General features: G+C 40.7%; 2 protein-coding genes across 2 annotated transcripts; one reads left to right on the top strand and one right to left on the bottom strand.

The window, feature by feature from the left end:
* Nucleotides 1–3,360: 3,360 nt before the first annotated feature.
* LOC110904786 (UDP-glycosyltransferase 76B1) lies at nucleotides 3,361–6,477 on the bottom strand. The gene is made up of 2 exons (XM_022150643.2): nucleotides 5,664–6,477; nucleotides 3,361–4,346 (listed from the first exon to the last, which is right to left on the bottom strand). The coding sequence occupies exons 1-2, from the start codon at nucleotides 6,166–6,168 to the stop codon at nucleotides 3,472–3,474; spliced, it is 1,380 nt and encodes a 459-aa protein (XP_022006335.1). The 5' UTR covers nucleotides 6,169–6,477; the 3' UTR covers nucleotides 3,361–3,471.
* A 584-nt stretch (nucleotides 6,478–7,061) lies between these two features.
* On the top strand, nucleotides 7,062–8,292 carry LOC110907777 (serine/threonine-protein phosphatase 7 long form homolog). Its single transcript, XM_022152710.1, has 2 exons — nucleotides 7,062–7,930; nucleotides 8,028–8,292. Exons 1-2 carry the CDS (start codon nucleotides 7,062–7,064, stop codon nucleotides 8,290–8,292), a joined length of 1,134 nt encoding a protein of 377 aa, XP_022008402.1.
* The last annotated feature ends 3,413 nt before the right edge of the window (nucleotides 8,293–11,705 follow it).

Raw genomic sequence — 11,705 nt, 5'->3', positions numbered from 1 at the left:
AAGTCTATCACGAACGTCTGGGGCCCGGATGATGTGCTCATCATGTTGTTCTTAGAAGCCCTAGCCATGTGAAATGCGGTGGAGTACTTTACATAAAGAGACTGAAACACTGATCAATTTTTACCTGAATGCTTATCAAAACAGTAAGTAATCCTAATTCATCCGAATGCATACAGTTTACAACATAAATCAACATTCAGTTTACAACATTCAGCAGTTTATGTTGGCCTTAATTGTGTGATTAAAGTTTGATAGAAGTGCAAGGGTTGATTATGCATTAGTTTAAAGTTATTTAGATGGCGGTTACAAGGTAGTTATAAAATATGGGGACTAAAGTTGACAATCTGGAAGTTGGCAACTTCTCCTCTAATCGAAAGGGTATGTCCCTGAGGACATGTTTGTTCGCGAATGGCTGCATACAAGGGATCAAGGGATGCGACTTGTGGATGTAAAGACACGCCTCTTCAAGTTTCATTCTCATCCACATATTCTAGAGACGTGACTATTCATGAAAGGACACGACTCTACACTCGCACCCATTGAAGTCTATAAACAGTTTAGGATTTTCATTTGTTATTGTAATCTGGAACATTTTGCATCTTGTAACAATCAGGTTCTATTATTCTGTTTATTAACACAATTTCATATTAGGGTTAATCCCTCTCTTCTTGTTCTTTGTTCGATTATTATTTTGTTCTTGATTGATGGGTTGAATTCATGGTCTCCTGGGATCTATATTGGTATCAGAGCCAAGGCTCAAAGAATCAAGATCATGGGTTCAATTCTTCAATCAAGGCAAGGGTTTCGCGGTTCGGAAGAATCATCTGAGGGAAGGTAGGAAATCGTCGGGCAAACCGAGCATGTTGGTACGGGTCTGAATGGAGGAAAGTACGGCCGAGCAGCGGAAGGGTCGAGTAAGTACGCACAGGGGAAGCCATCCTTCGTTCATGGGAATCACCAATTAACAAGTCTCCCAAGAAGTTGATCAGAAGGAAGAGAGGATGCCATCACAAAGATCAATCGCAAGAGACGGTGTTCGTGTCGGAATTCCCTAAGGACTTGCAGGGTTGAAGATTGTTGATGGAATCATAGCGGGAACATAATGGTTTGCACAGTCATATGTAGACATGGATGAGGCCGCAAAGTTTTTGGTGTAGTGTGTGACGCATACACCAGGATTATAGTTTGCCCAGGAAGAAGCATGCAAAGTTCAAGAATCAAACTTGGATCAACAATTAGGGGGGTGAATATTGGCCTTAATTGTGTGATCAAAGTTTGATAGAAGTGCAAGGGTTGATTATGCATTAGTTTAAAGTTATTTAGATGGCGGTTACAAGGAAGTTATAAAATATGGGGACTAAAGTTGACAATCTGGAAGTTGGCAACTTCTCCTCTAATCGAAAGGGTATGTCCCTGAGGACATGTTTGTTCGCGATTGGCTGCATACAAGGGATCAAGGGATGCGACTTGTGGATGTAAAGACACACCTCTTCAAGTTTCATTCTCATCCACATATTCTAGAGACGTGGCTATTCGTGAAAGGACACAACTCTACACTCGCACCCATTGAAGTCTATAAATAGTTTAGGATTTTCATTTGTTATTGTAATCTGGAACATTTTGCATCTTGCATCTTGTAACAATCAGGTTCTATTATTCTGTTTATTAACACAATTGCATATTAGGGTTAATCTGTCTCTTCTTGTTCTTTGTTCGATTATTATTTTGTTCTTGATTGATGGGTTGAATTCATGGTCTCCTGGGATCTATAGTTTATAACTAGTCACTGTTTTATATATTGCGAAACTTAAATCCTATTTACTCGCATAGAATATTGTTAAATCAAAACAGTAAGTTCGAACGCTATTTGCATACATCAGTTGATCCTAAATCAAAACAGTAAGTTCGAACTCCACTAATCATAAATCAAAACAGTGTCGAACTCCACTAATCATAAATCAAAACAGTGTCGAACTCTATTTGCATACATCAGTTGATCCTAAATCAAAACTGGACAAAGTGTCGAACTCCACTAATCATAAATCAAAACAATAAGTTGCATACATCAGTTGATCCTAAAATTCATCATAAAAGGCCTAAACCTGACTCAGTTGGAGATTGATAAACAAATTCAAAACCTTCTTTTAGGATGTAGAGTTCAGATTATAAGTTTGAAGTATATAGTTCTATAAGGGGGAAATCAAATGAAAAGAAACTCAATTTAAGATTAATCTTAGACAAACATCATACGAACAAAAGAATAAATCAACAAACATTTACCTTAATCTAAGAAGAGGAAGATTAGAGGAGAATAATTATACACTTAGGGCAAGTCACTAACACAAAATACGCAATCCAACTACGAGGTATGGGGCGCAAAACCCAAGCCACCTCAGCCATTTTTCATCAATAGCGTCCCCTCCCCCATACCGTCGGCGCCATTGGGGGGGGGGGGTATTCTTGCTTCGCCACTGCAATAGCAACCAACAACGGGAGAAAGATGGCCCTTGTGTTTGACCGTTGAATCAACAGTAATTTTTTTCTTAAAAAAAGTAATTTCAAATTTAATTAGTATCTACTCTATATATGCACACTCTTCTATTTTATTTCGCTCAAACCTCTCCATACTCTTAACCTTTTTATACTCTCAATCTCTATATTTTCAAAGGCACGTCGTTGGACCTAGGCCGAGGATATCGTGTTAGTCACGGGTGGATACGGTCGATTTAGGATTCACTTTTGATTCGCCTCAATGTTGGAGCAGGATTAGGACTATATTCTACCAACGTTTAGGTGGGAATTTTTGTGGAAGAGAACAAATTCTAGGAAAGTTTATGCATCTAGGCATAAAGTGTACACATTTTGAGAGGTGCTATGACACTCCGTTGAACCTCGAGGAGGGTGTAGCCGAGGATGAAGCGCTTGCCGAGGCACGTACTGAGTTCAAAGCATAGTACGTAAGGCCCTTTGATCACGTTGTGGCTTGGAGGATTTTGCGAGACCGTATTGGGAGGCTTGGCGCGAGATGTCCTTAGTTTGCGTTTGCTTTATTTAAATGTTTTCGCTTTATTTATGTGTTATGTTTATAATTTCTAAGTTATTTAAATGTTATGCTTTTTATTTATTTTTTTAGTTATTTAAATCTTATGTTCTTTACTTTTAATTTATTGAAATGTTTTTTATTTAGTTATTAAAATGTTACAAATAAAAAAAAAATAGGTAATGATGAAAGGGGCTCCATTCCATATGGTGACCTTTATTGGTAGAAGGCAATATAGCTCCTTGCTGCGCCTAATAGATTAAGAAGCAAGTCACTGGAGGTCTATTATTTGAAATTGAAATCATTTGAAGATACTAGTCTCTCATTACAACTCTCTTCATTAAATGACAAAAAAAAGGATTACTTGATATAACCAGTTCTTTGTGATTTTTTCCTGCATACATGGAGTGTTGTAACTTATATTTTTTAAGTCAGAACGACAAAATATAATCAACTAAGTTGTTTAATGACCGACAAGAAGAGCCACCTTCAGCGAGGGAGAGGTTCACCTTCTCCTTAAGACAACTTACTCTCTCACGCATTTCTTCTCCTTCTTTATCCATCATTACACGTTTAATCGCCATCTTGATTCCCACCCTTTCAAACCCATCTTCCAACAATACGCCAATCTTCCAAACGTCACTCACATATCTTGCATTTATTGGTTGGTCGCCCAAACATGGGGAACAAATCATGGGAACACCTTCGCATATGCTCTCCAATGTTGAATTCCATCCATTATGAGTCCAAAAACACCCTGTTGCCGGATGAGCTAGTACTTCTTGTTGAGGAGACCATTTCACTATCCGTCCCCTATCGCCCATTCTTTCTAGGAAATTTTCAGGCAACGACTCCAACCATTCTGAACCAACAACCATCCCTGGTCGAACCACCCACAAAAATGGCAAACCGATATTAGCCAACCCATGCGCCACTTCTTGAAATTCTGACTTGGTTATATGTGCAACGCTTCCAAAACTAACATATACTACTGACTTGGGTGGTTGTTTGTCTAGCCATGAGAGAATAGTGCGGTCTTGTTCGATCAAGCTACTCCCAGATGCTGGGAAATACTTGTGGAATGGACCTAAAGTGAAGCTCGGAACTTGAAAATCTTGGGAGAGAGTTTCTAGATCAGATTCTTCGAGTTCTTTGAAGGTGTTCCATATGATCCCTGCTGATGCCCTCATCTGGTTAAGAATGTTGGAGGTTAAGTCCCCCATACCTTGTGGGTTGATTGTGATATTTGCGATGTCTTTAAATTTCAAAAGTGGAAATTCTGGCACTGATGCTTCATAATCTGAATCTGGAAACATAGATCCAACATTTTGGGAAGTATACATGGTAAACACGAAAACAGGTTTAGCGTTACCCAATTGGTTGATTTGGAATTAGCAGACACGAAAAACAGGTTTCCGGGGACCACAAGTGAACCAATCAAATGCAACATGTGTAAAAGTAGGGACCAAGCCTTAGGCCATGGGGTATGGGGCTTGGGTTGGGGCGTGGGTTGGGGGAAAACGCCCAAGCCACCACCCCGGGGGGCTTGGGTTGTGGCTTGAGTTTGGGCGTGGCCCCCTTTGGCGTGGGATTGAAGCCGGGCGTGGGGCGGGCTAGCAAGGTGACATGGCGGGCTCTCAATGGCCATGTGTCAACTCATGCCCCCAACCCAAACCCCACCATACCCCATGGGCGTGAGTTTTTTTTTCCCATTCCACGTGTCAACCAATGCCCAACCCAAGCCCCAACCCAAGCCCCACGGTCTTAGCTGTCGGATCAATTTTAGCCGATCTTTTACAGATGTACTGATATGATTGGTACTTTCCGTGGACCCTTGGAACTTTTGGTTTTTTTTGAATGTCTATTTAAAATGCTTAAAAGTTGATATCTTTCTTTTTAAAGATACGTCAATGTAATGTCTATTTTTATAATTTTCCCTTTCATAATTTTCCCTTTTATAAAAGTGTTTTGTCACGGTCCCGCTTGCGGTATGCGCATATAATGTATATATGTGTGGACGTTCGGGGGGCAAAAGTGAAAGTGCACTAATTCTAGCGTAATTTTACAAATTTCGTAAAAATAACGTTAAAAGAGGCGGATGGTTAATCATGCATCATGTGGTGACGTTGATAGCTGAAAGACAAGGGGTACATGCACTAATCGGCATTTGTCTCAATTGCTTATGTCTAAGACTTGATGCAAAACTACAATCGAGCCAGGGGTTTCACTGGAAGCAGCCTCTCTATTCCTACGGGTAGAGGTAAGGCCACCCGGGGTGGTGCTAAGTTTGTACGTGATGGAATTTGAACACGCGTGAACATATGCAAAACACCACCGCCACCCCTATAATTCAACGCGTGGAAGTTAATTCCCGTTATAAAAACAACGCGTTATATTTGGGTCTTGTTTCATGTTTTATTTAATTGCTTTGTTGGGTTTTCAGGGTTGGGTGAGTGATGAGCATTTCCACTCTAAAAGGTTGTGAGTGATGGAATAAAGCTCGATGACGTGGCGGAACTTGATTGGAAGTTGAGAATGATAAATTGGTGGTGAGTGATGACCACCCCTACCCCCTAAAAGTGCTTTGTCAGATAATAGAATGATATGAAAGTATTTGACTAACCTTGTTTTGTAAGGTAAAAGCAAGCTTTTTTAGAGCAAAAGGGTAAAGCGTCACAAGCAAGGGTGCAACCGAGACCGCTAGTCCGGAGCACTATCCGAGGTAGCTTCAAGTCATCTGCCACCGCCTGCGTGAAGTAGAAACACGCATCTGTGATTACACAAGCAACCCGTTCTTCACCGGGTTCTACCAACAACTCAGCTAGACAATCAGTAAACGAATCTACACAGCTTTTGTTTAAGTACCTAGCAAAATAGGTACCGTCTCGGTTCGTAGCCAACTGGTCAGCGATCTCAGAAAAGCGGTCCTTGATGGGCTTAAAGGCGAAGTGAGGATAGTTGGAAGGATTAGGAGAGTTGTATTCAGCGTGTATAATGGTAATTTTGAAACCGCGGGTGTGAAGAATGTTTGCTAGCTGAAGCATGGGATTGATATGACCCTGAAAAGGTAGCGGAAACAATATTATTCTCCGGCTCCGGAGAGTGCTAACGCTTCCAAGAGTCTCCATGTTCTACAAAGTTCAAAGGAGTTTTTTGCCGAACTACTGCTGATATTGAAAACTTAATCAAAAGTAATGTTGCATTCCAAAATATTTCACAAATAATGCTTTTGCCATTGAGAATGGCGAAATTTATGGGTCTATAGGCTTTGTGTAAGAATTGTGTAAGGAATCTCAGAACTGTAAGAGACATGGGTAAATGGTACAGTTCCTGCATATTTCTGCCATTTACTGCATAAAAGCCAATTGAATTGGCGTATTCTGCACATTTTCCACTATAATTGGCGAATTCTGCACATGTCAGCCATTTTACTGCAGAAATGCCATTTTTAATGGCGAAAAGTCATACTTTTCTGCACAAATGTCCATTTTAAATGGCGAAAAGTGAAACCAAAGCTGTTTGTATTGGCGAAAATTCATTTTACTGCAGAAATGCCATTTTAAATGGCGAAAAGTCATACTTTACTGCAGAAATGCCATTTTAAATGGCGAAAAGTCATACTTTTCTGCACAAATGTCCATTTTAAATGGCGAAAAGAGATCCAAAGCTGTTTGTATTGGCGAAAAGTAATACTTTTCTGCAGAATTGCCATTTTAAATGGCGTAAAGTATACTTTTCTGTACAATTGTCAATTTAAATGGCGTAAAGTATAAACTTTTCTGTACAATTTCCATTTCAATTGGCGAAAAGTAGATAATTCGCCAATGTTATTGGCGAAAAGTTAAAAAACCTGAAAAAGTTCTGCACTTGCTGAAAAGTATTGTAATTTTGCCACTAAAAACTCCGAAAATTTTCACCCGTCTCATTCTAGGGGACCATTGTTCAATCTCACTTTCCCACCACATTTTCTAAGTTTTAGAAAAAGTATCTTAATCATTTTTTTATCAGTTCTCCATTTGTAATGGCGATTCGTTATAGTGGTGGTCCCCTAAACAGGGAGTTGTTGTTTCTTAGTGGTACAGGAGACCACAGAGCCAATTACATTTTTTCGGATCCTACGGCATTGGCAGACGATGGGTTATTACGAGTTAGAAGAGGAAACGAGAAGCTATGGAATTTTATTCGGCGGGAAAAACCCTTTCCACCCAAAGTTGCTGAATATATAACTTTGGCTGGTTTTGCTGGAGTTATCATGGTTGATAACCGAAGGATTGATAACGGGTTGATATCCACCTTAGTAGAAAGATGGCGGCCTGAAACGAGCACATTTCATATGCCATTCGGAGAGGTAACAATAACCCTACAGGATGTGGAAGTCTTGTGGGGTTTAAAAGTTGACGGCCAGGAGGTTTGTGGCACTGATGAGAGTTATACAATATCTGAGATTCAGGAAAAAATTTATAGTTTAACTGGAATTTTTTTGGAGGATAAAGCTATTTTAAACAATAGAAAAATTAACATGCCATATGTTTTAAATGCTTTAAAGTCAATAGTTTTTCCCGAAAATCCAACTGATCACGAATGTCTTCAACGCGCCCGGACGATTATTTATCTTCTAATTGGTTCTCATTTATTCCCTAGTTGTGGGTCTCAGTGGGTCGATATTAGATATATAGGCTTCTTAGAAGATTTGTCCGTATGTGGGGTGTACAGTTGGGGAGGTGCGGTTTTGGCCTATTTGTATAATCAACTAACCCGGGCCACAAGTATTAGAACCCATGAGATTAGTGGTGCGGTGTTTCTGTTACAATTATGGGCATGGGAAAGACTGCCTTGCACAAAACCCAAGTTGGACAGAAACATAAACTGGAATAGATCGTATGGTGCTAGGTAATTGCATTTAAACAACGTAATATTATTTGTCTAATTAGTTATCATTTTTACTAGTTTACTTTTAAACTTACACGTTTTCATATATATGTTACAGGTGGCAAGAGTTTAAGTTGAGTCATACGGATACAACATCACACGTGTTGAAGGCATACCGGTCTCAATTTAATTCCTTGTCAGAGACCAACTTCATTTGGACCCCGTATGACGCGATTCTTTCAAGATTACCAGAAATGTGTCGAAGTGGTGAAGGTTGCTGGAGGAGCGAGACCCACCTTATTTGTTGGAATGTTGTGGAACTACATGCTCCAAGTCGGGTGTTGAGGCAGTTTCACATGTTTCAACCGATCCCTGATCCCTGATAATAGTCTTATGACGCAGGACACTTATGAGGCTCTTCACATTCCTGGACGTGTTGAGGGAAAAAATCGTAACTGGCGCGATGAACACCATCTGTACATTGACTCGTGGTCGTCTCGTCATCAAAACGTTGTTGCCCAACCAGCATCTGATTCCATCATTGCCAGTGAGCAATATATGCGGTGGTATTCTTCGCATGGTCTTTTATTTATTGGTAACCCAAGGAACGAAGTGCCACAAGGACAAGGTTTTCCCAATGATGGTGGGAGGGTGCAAATGTTGGTAGGTCAACATATATTAAACTATAAAATAATTTATAATAGATTTTAAAAATATTTTTTTCCGTGTGCAGAAGTTTAAGATAAAAGAGCTAAAGGAGCTTTGTTGGGATATTGGTAGCACCACACAACAAAGGAAGTACGATCATTCAGTCGATTTGATGAAGGGCATCAAGCCAGAGGCGTGGGAGTATTTGGAGGAGATAGGCGAGGATAGGTGGACTCTTGTACACGATAGAAACAATCGCCGTTGGGGAACACTAACGACTAACATATCGGAGAGCTTTAACCATGCGCTGAAGGGGATTAGGATGATGCCGATAAAGGCCATCATTGAGCGTACTTTCGACAAGACGGTGGAGCATTTTCTAATGAACAACCAGGTTGCCCACAATTGTAGAACCCGGTTAGCTCCGTATAGGTACGAGTGGTATCAAATTCGTTACCAAAATTCGAGACACCATCGATTACAAGAGTACAGTTATGTTAGCGGAAGGTACCGAGTTATATCAAAGATACAGACAAATGAATGCGGAGGCAACGATTACACCGTTGAGTACTACAAAGAAACGTGCACGTGTGGTAAGTGGCAAATGCAGAGGTTTCCTTGCTCGCATGCTATCGCAGTCAGCCAAAACAGAGGGGACTCACCGCACAACACCATTAATAAGATATACTATAATGCTGCTTACAAGGCGCAGTACGCAGGTGAGTTTTTTCCATTGGACGACCCAAAAACATGGGTAGAACCAGCTTGGAAAATAAAACCAAACACGTCAAGAATAACCACTAAACGTGGTAGAAGGAAGTCAAGGCGTATTCACAGCGAGATGGATTGGCCCGAGCACACAACAAAGTATAGATGTGGAATTTGCCATCAAAGAGGTCACAAGAGGAATGCATGTACAAGCCATCACCAGTGATTAGCAGTGTGTTTTATTGTCTTCTACTTATCATTAACGTATTTCCTTGTATTAACGTTATGTTTAGTTTACCATTTGTACTGGTTTCATATTAATGTAAGCATGTACGCCGTAGCGGTGTATTTTCCTTGTATTAATATAATGGTCCCACCCAAGAACCCCAAATCACCATTTTTCACCGTTTTCAAATATGACCGAAAAGGGACTTTTGGGGTGTCGTAACTCGCCTGTGCAACCCCCTCGGCCGGCACGAAGGCTAGCATATGTTAAACTCAGGGGATTGAACAGGAAAACACATAGGTTTGTGTCGTCGGATGGTGTTTTCCTTACAGAAAAACCCACCCAAGAACCCCAAATCACCATTTTTCACCGTTTTAAAAAATGACCGAAATGGGACTTTTGGGGTGCCGTAACTCGCCTGTGCAACCCCCTCGGCCGGCACGAAGGCCAGTATATGTTAACCTCAGGGGATTGAACAGGAAAACACATAGGTTTGTGTCGTCGGATGGTGTTTTCCTTACAGAAAAACCCACCCGAGAACCCCAAATCACCATTTTTCACCGTTTTCAAAAATGACCGAAATGGGACTTTTGGGGTGCCGTAACTCGCCCGTGCAACCCCCTCGGCCGGCATGAAGGCCAGCATATGTTAACCTCAGGGGATTGAACAGGAAAACACATGACCGAAAAAACATAATTAAGAACAACTAACATTAGGCAGTTTTATTTAAAATTTCTGAAAATTACACAACACAAAATACATCTACCAAAACACAACCTTGCATTTTATTTCATTCATGATCTGCTCTGGAATCAAAAGGATGAATCAGAATCGCTATCAGTCTTGTAATAATTTTCCCATGGGTCATCACTAACGACAGCATCGTCCGATAATGCATTAGAGTCACGATCGCTGTCGTATTGGTGCTTGCACAGATCTCTGAAGATGCATCCATACCTACATATCGGGAGGCGTGGTTGTGAAACACTTGACGACGTACGGTTAGGGTTTCGTACGATTGAGGGACCCTGTGGTCGTTGCATGAAGGAGGTACGAATTTGAGGTTCGTGTTGAACATCTCGGGGTGGGTATGGATGTTGGTGCAGGGGTGCAGGGTCGGGATGGCTTGCGTGTTGTGCACTGAATGGCAAAACAGTGTTGTCATTGGGTTGTGGAACAACAAAGTGACGTATGGTTTGTGGTTCGAGAGAGTTATAGTTTTGTTGTCGTACAACTGAGCTACGGTTAGGGTGTGGGTCAGTGTTTGCAGGGTTTGGTTCCGCATCGTGTATGTGCAAATGGAAGTGAATGTGGAGTTCATTATCATGATCTGCCATTTGACAAAAAAACTAGAGAAGTGAAGGTATGCAAGTATATGGGTGTGATGGAGGGGGTATATATAAGGGGACTTGAGATAGACACTCCATCCACAGCATGTGGCCTATAGTACACACTCCATTCACAATGGCGATTTCTGTCATTTAGTACACACTCCATTCACAATGGCGATTTCTGTGATTTAGTGATCACCGCACCACTATAAATATGGATACATAAACCTCTTTAAGTTTGCACCAAAACAATCGCCAAGCACATTTACCACATATAATGGATGACCATGAAGATTCGTTACTAGAGTTTGAGGTAGTTCCCGACACACCCCCTGAAAAAATACCCAAAAAGAAACGATGGTATTATCACCCAACCGAAGAGTCAAAGTACTGGTCAAAAAATGTATTGGACTTTAACTTTTGCGGATTTCTTGGAAGAAAAAAACTCGGCTCGGAATTTTGGGGGGCCCTGCTTGGATATGAAAACCACGGTTACTTGTCACCACTGGTACGTATTTTGACTTTAACTTTTGTAACAAATATCCTTTAATTCCTGTATTATATAACTGTCCACCCTATAGCATGTCGATGGTTGGGTCACCAGAATGATGAGGTTCCGGTGGATTTTAATAAAAAAGTCTAAAAAACCAGAGCAGTTGTATCCATGGACCATTCTCCCCTCACAATTTCTGGACCTTTTGTGCGAGAAACCAAACCACGGTGCCTTACCTTTTGCCATTGGATTGAAGGAACACTACCCTCCTTTTTGGGACATTGATACGGTAACACCGTAATTAATATATATATTTTTTGGAAGCAAATGTTAGGCGTAAATATTTCAATTAACAACTTCGTATCTTAGGTTTATATTCCAATATGTGTC

Source organism: Helianthus annuus, chromosome 14 (assembly GCF_002127325.2).
Source record: "Helianthus annuus cultivar XRQ/B chromosome 14, HanXRQr2.0-SUNRISE, whole genome shotgun sequence".
NCBI classification, from domain to species: Eukaryota; Viridiplantae; Streptophyta; class Magnoliopsida; order Asterales; family Asteraceae; genus Helianthus; species Helianthus annuus.
The sequence above is the reverse complement of the archived record's forward strand: the minus strand, read 5'-3'. Positions and strand labels throughout refer to the sequence as shown.

Coding starts and splice junctions, on each gene's coding strand:
- LOC110904786 (XM_022150643.2), bottom strand. CDS start 6,168: ATGGAGACTCTTGGAAGCGTTAGCACTCTCCGGAGCCGGAGAATAATA. Junction 4,347..5,663: donor CTTTTACCTTACAAAACAAG/GTTAGTCAAATA, acceptor CTATGTTTCCAG/ATTCAGATTATGAAGCATCA.
- LOC110907777 (XM_022152710.1), top strand. CDS start 7,062: ATGGCGATTCGTTATAGTGGTGGTCCCCTAAACAGGGAGTTGTTGTTT. Junction 7,931..8,027: donor AATAGATCGTATGGTGCTAG/GTAATTGCATTT, acceptor TATATGTTACAG/GTGGCAAGAGTTTAAGTTGA.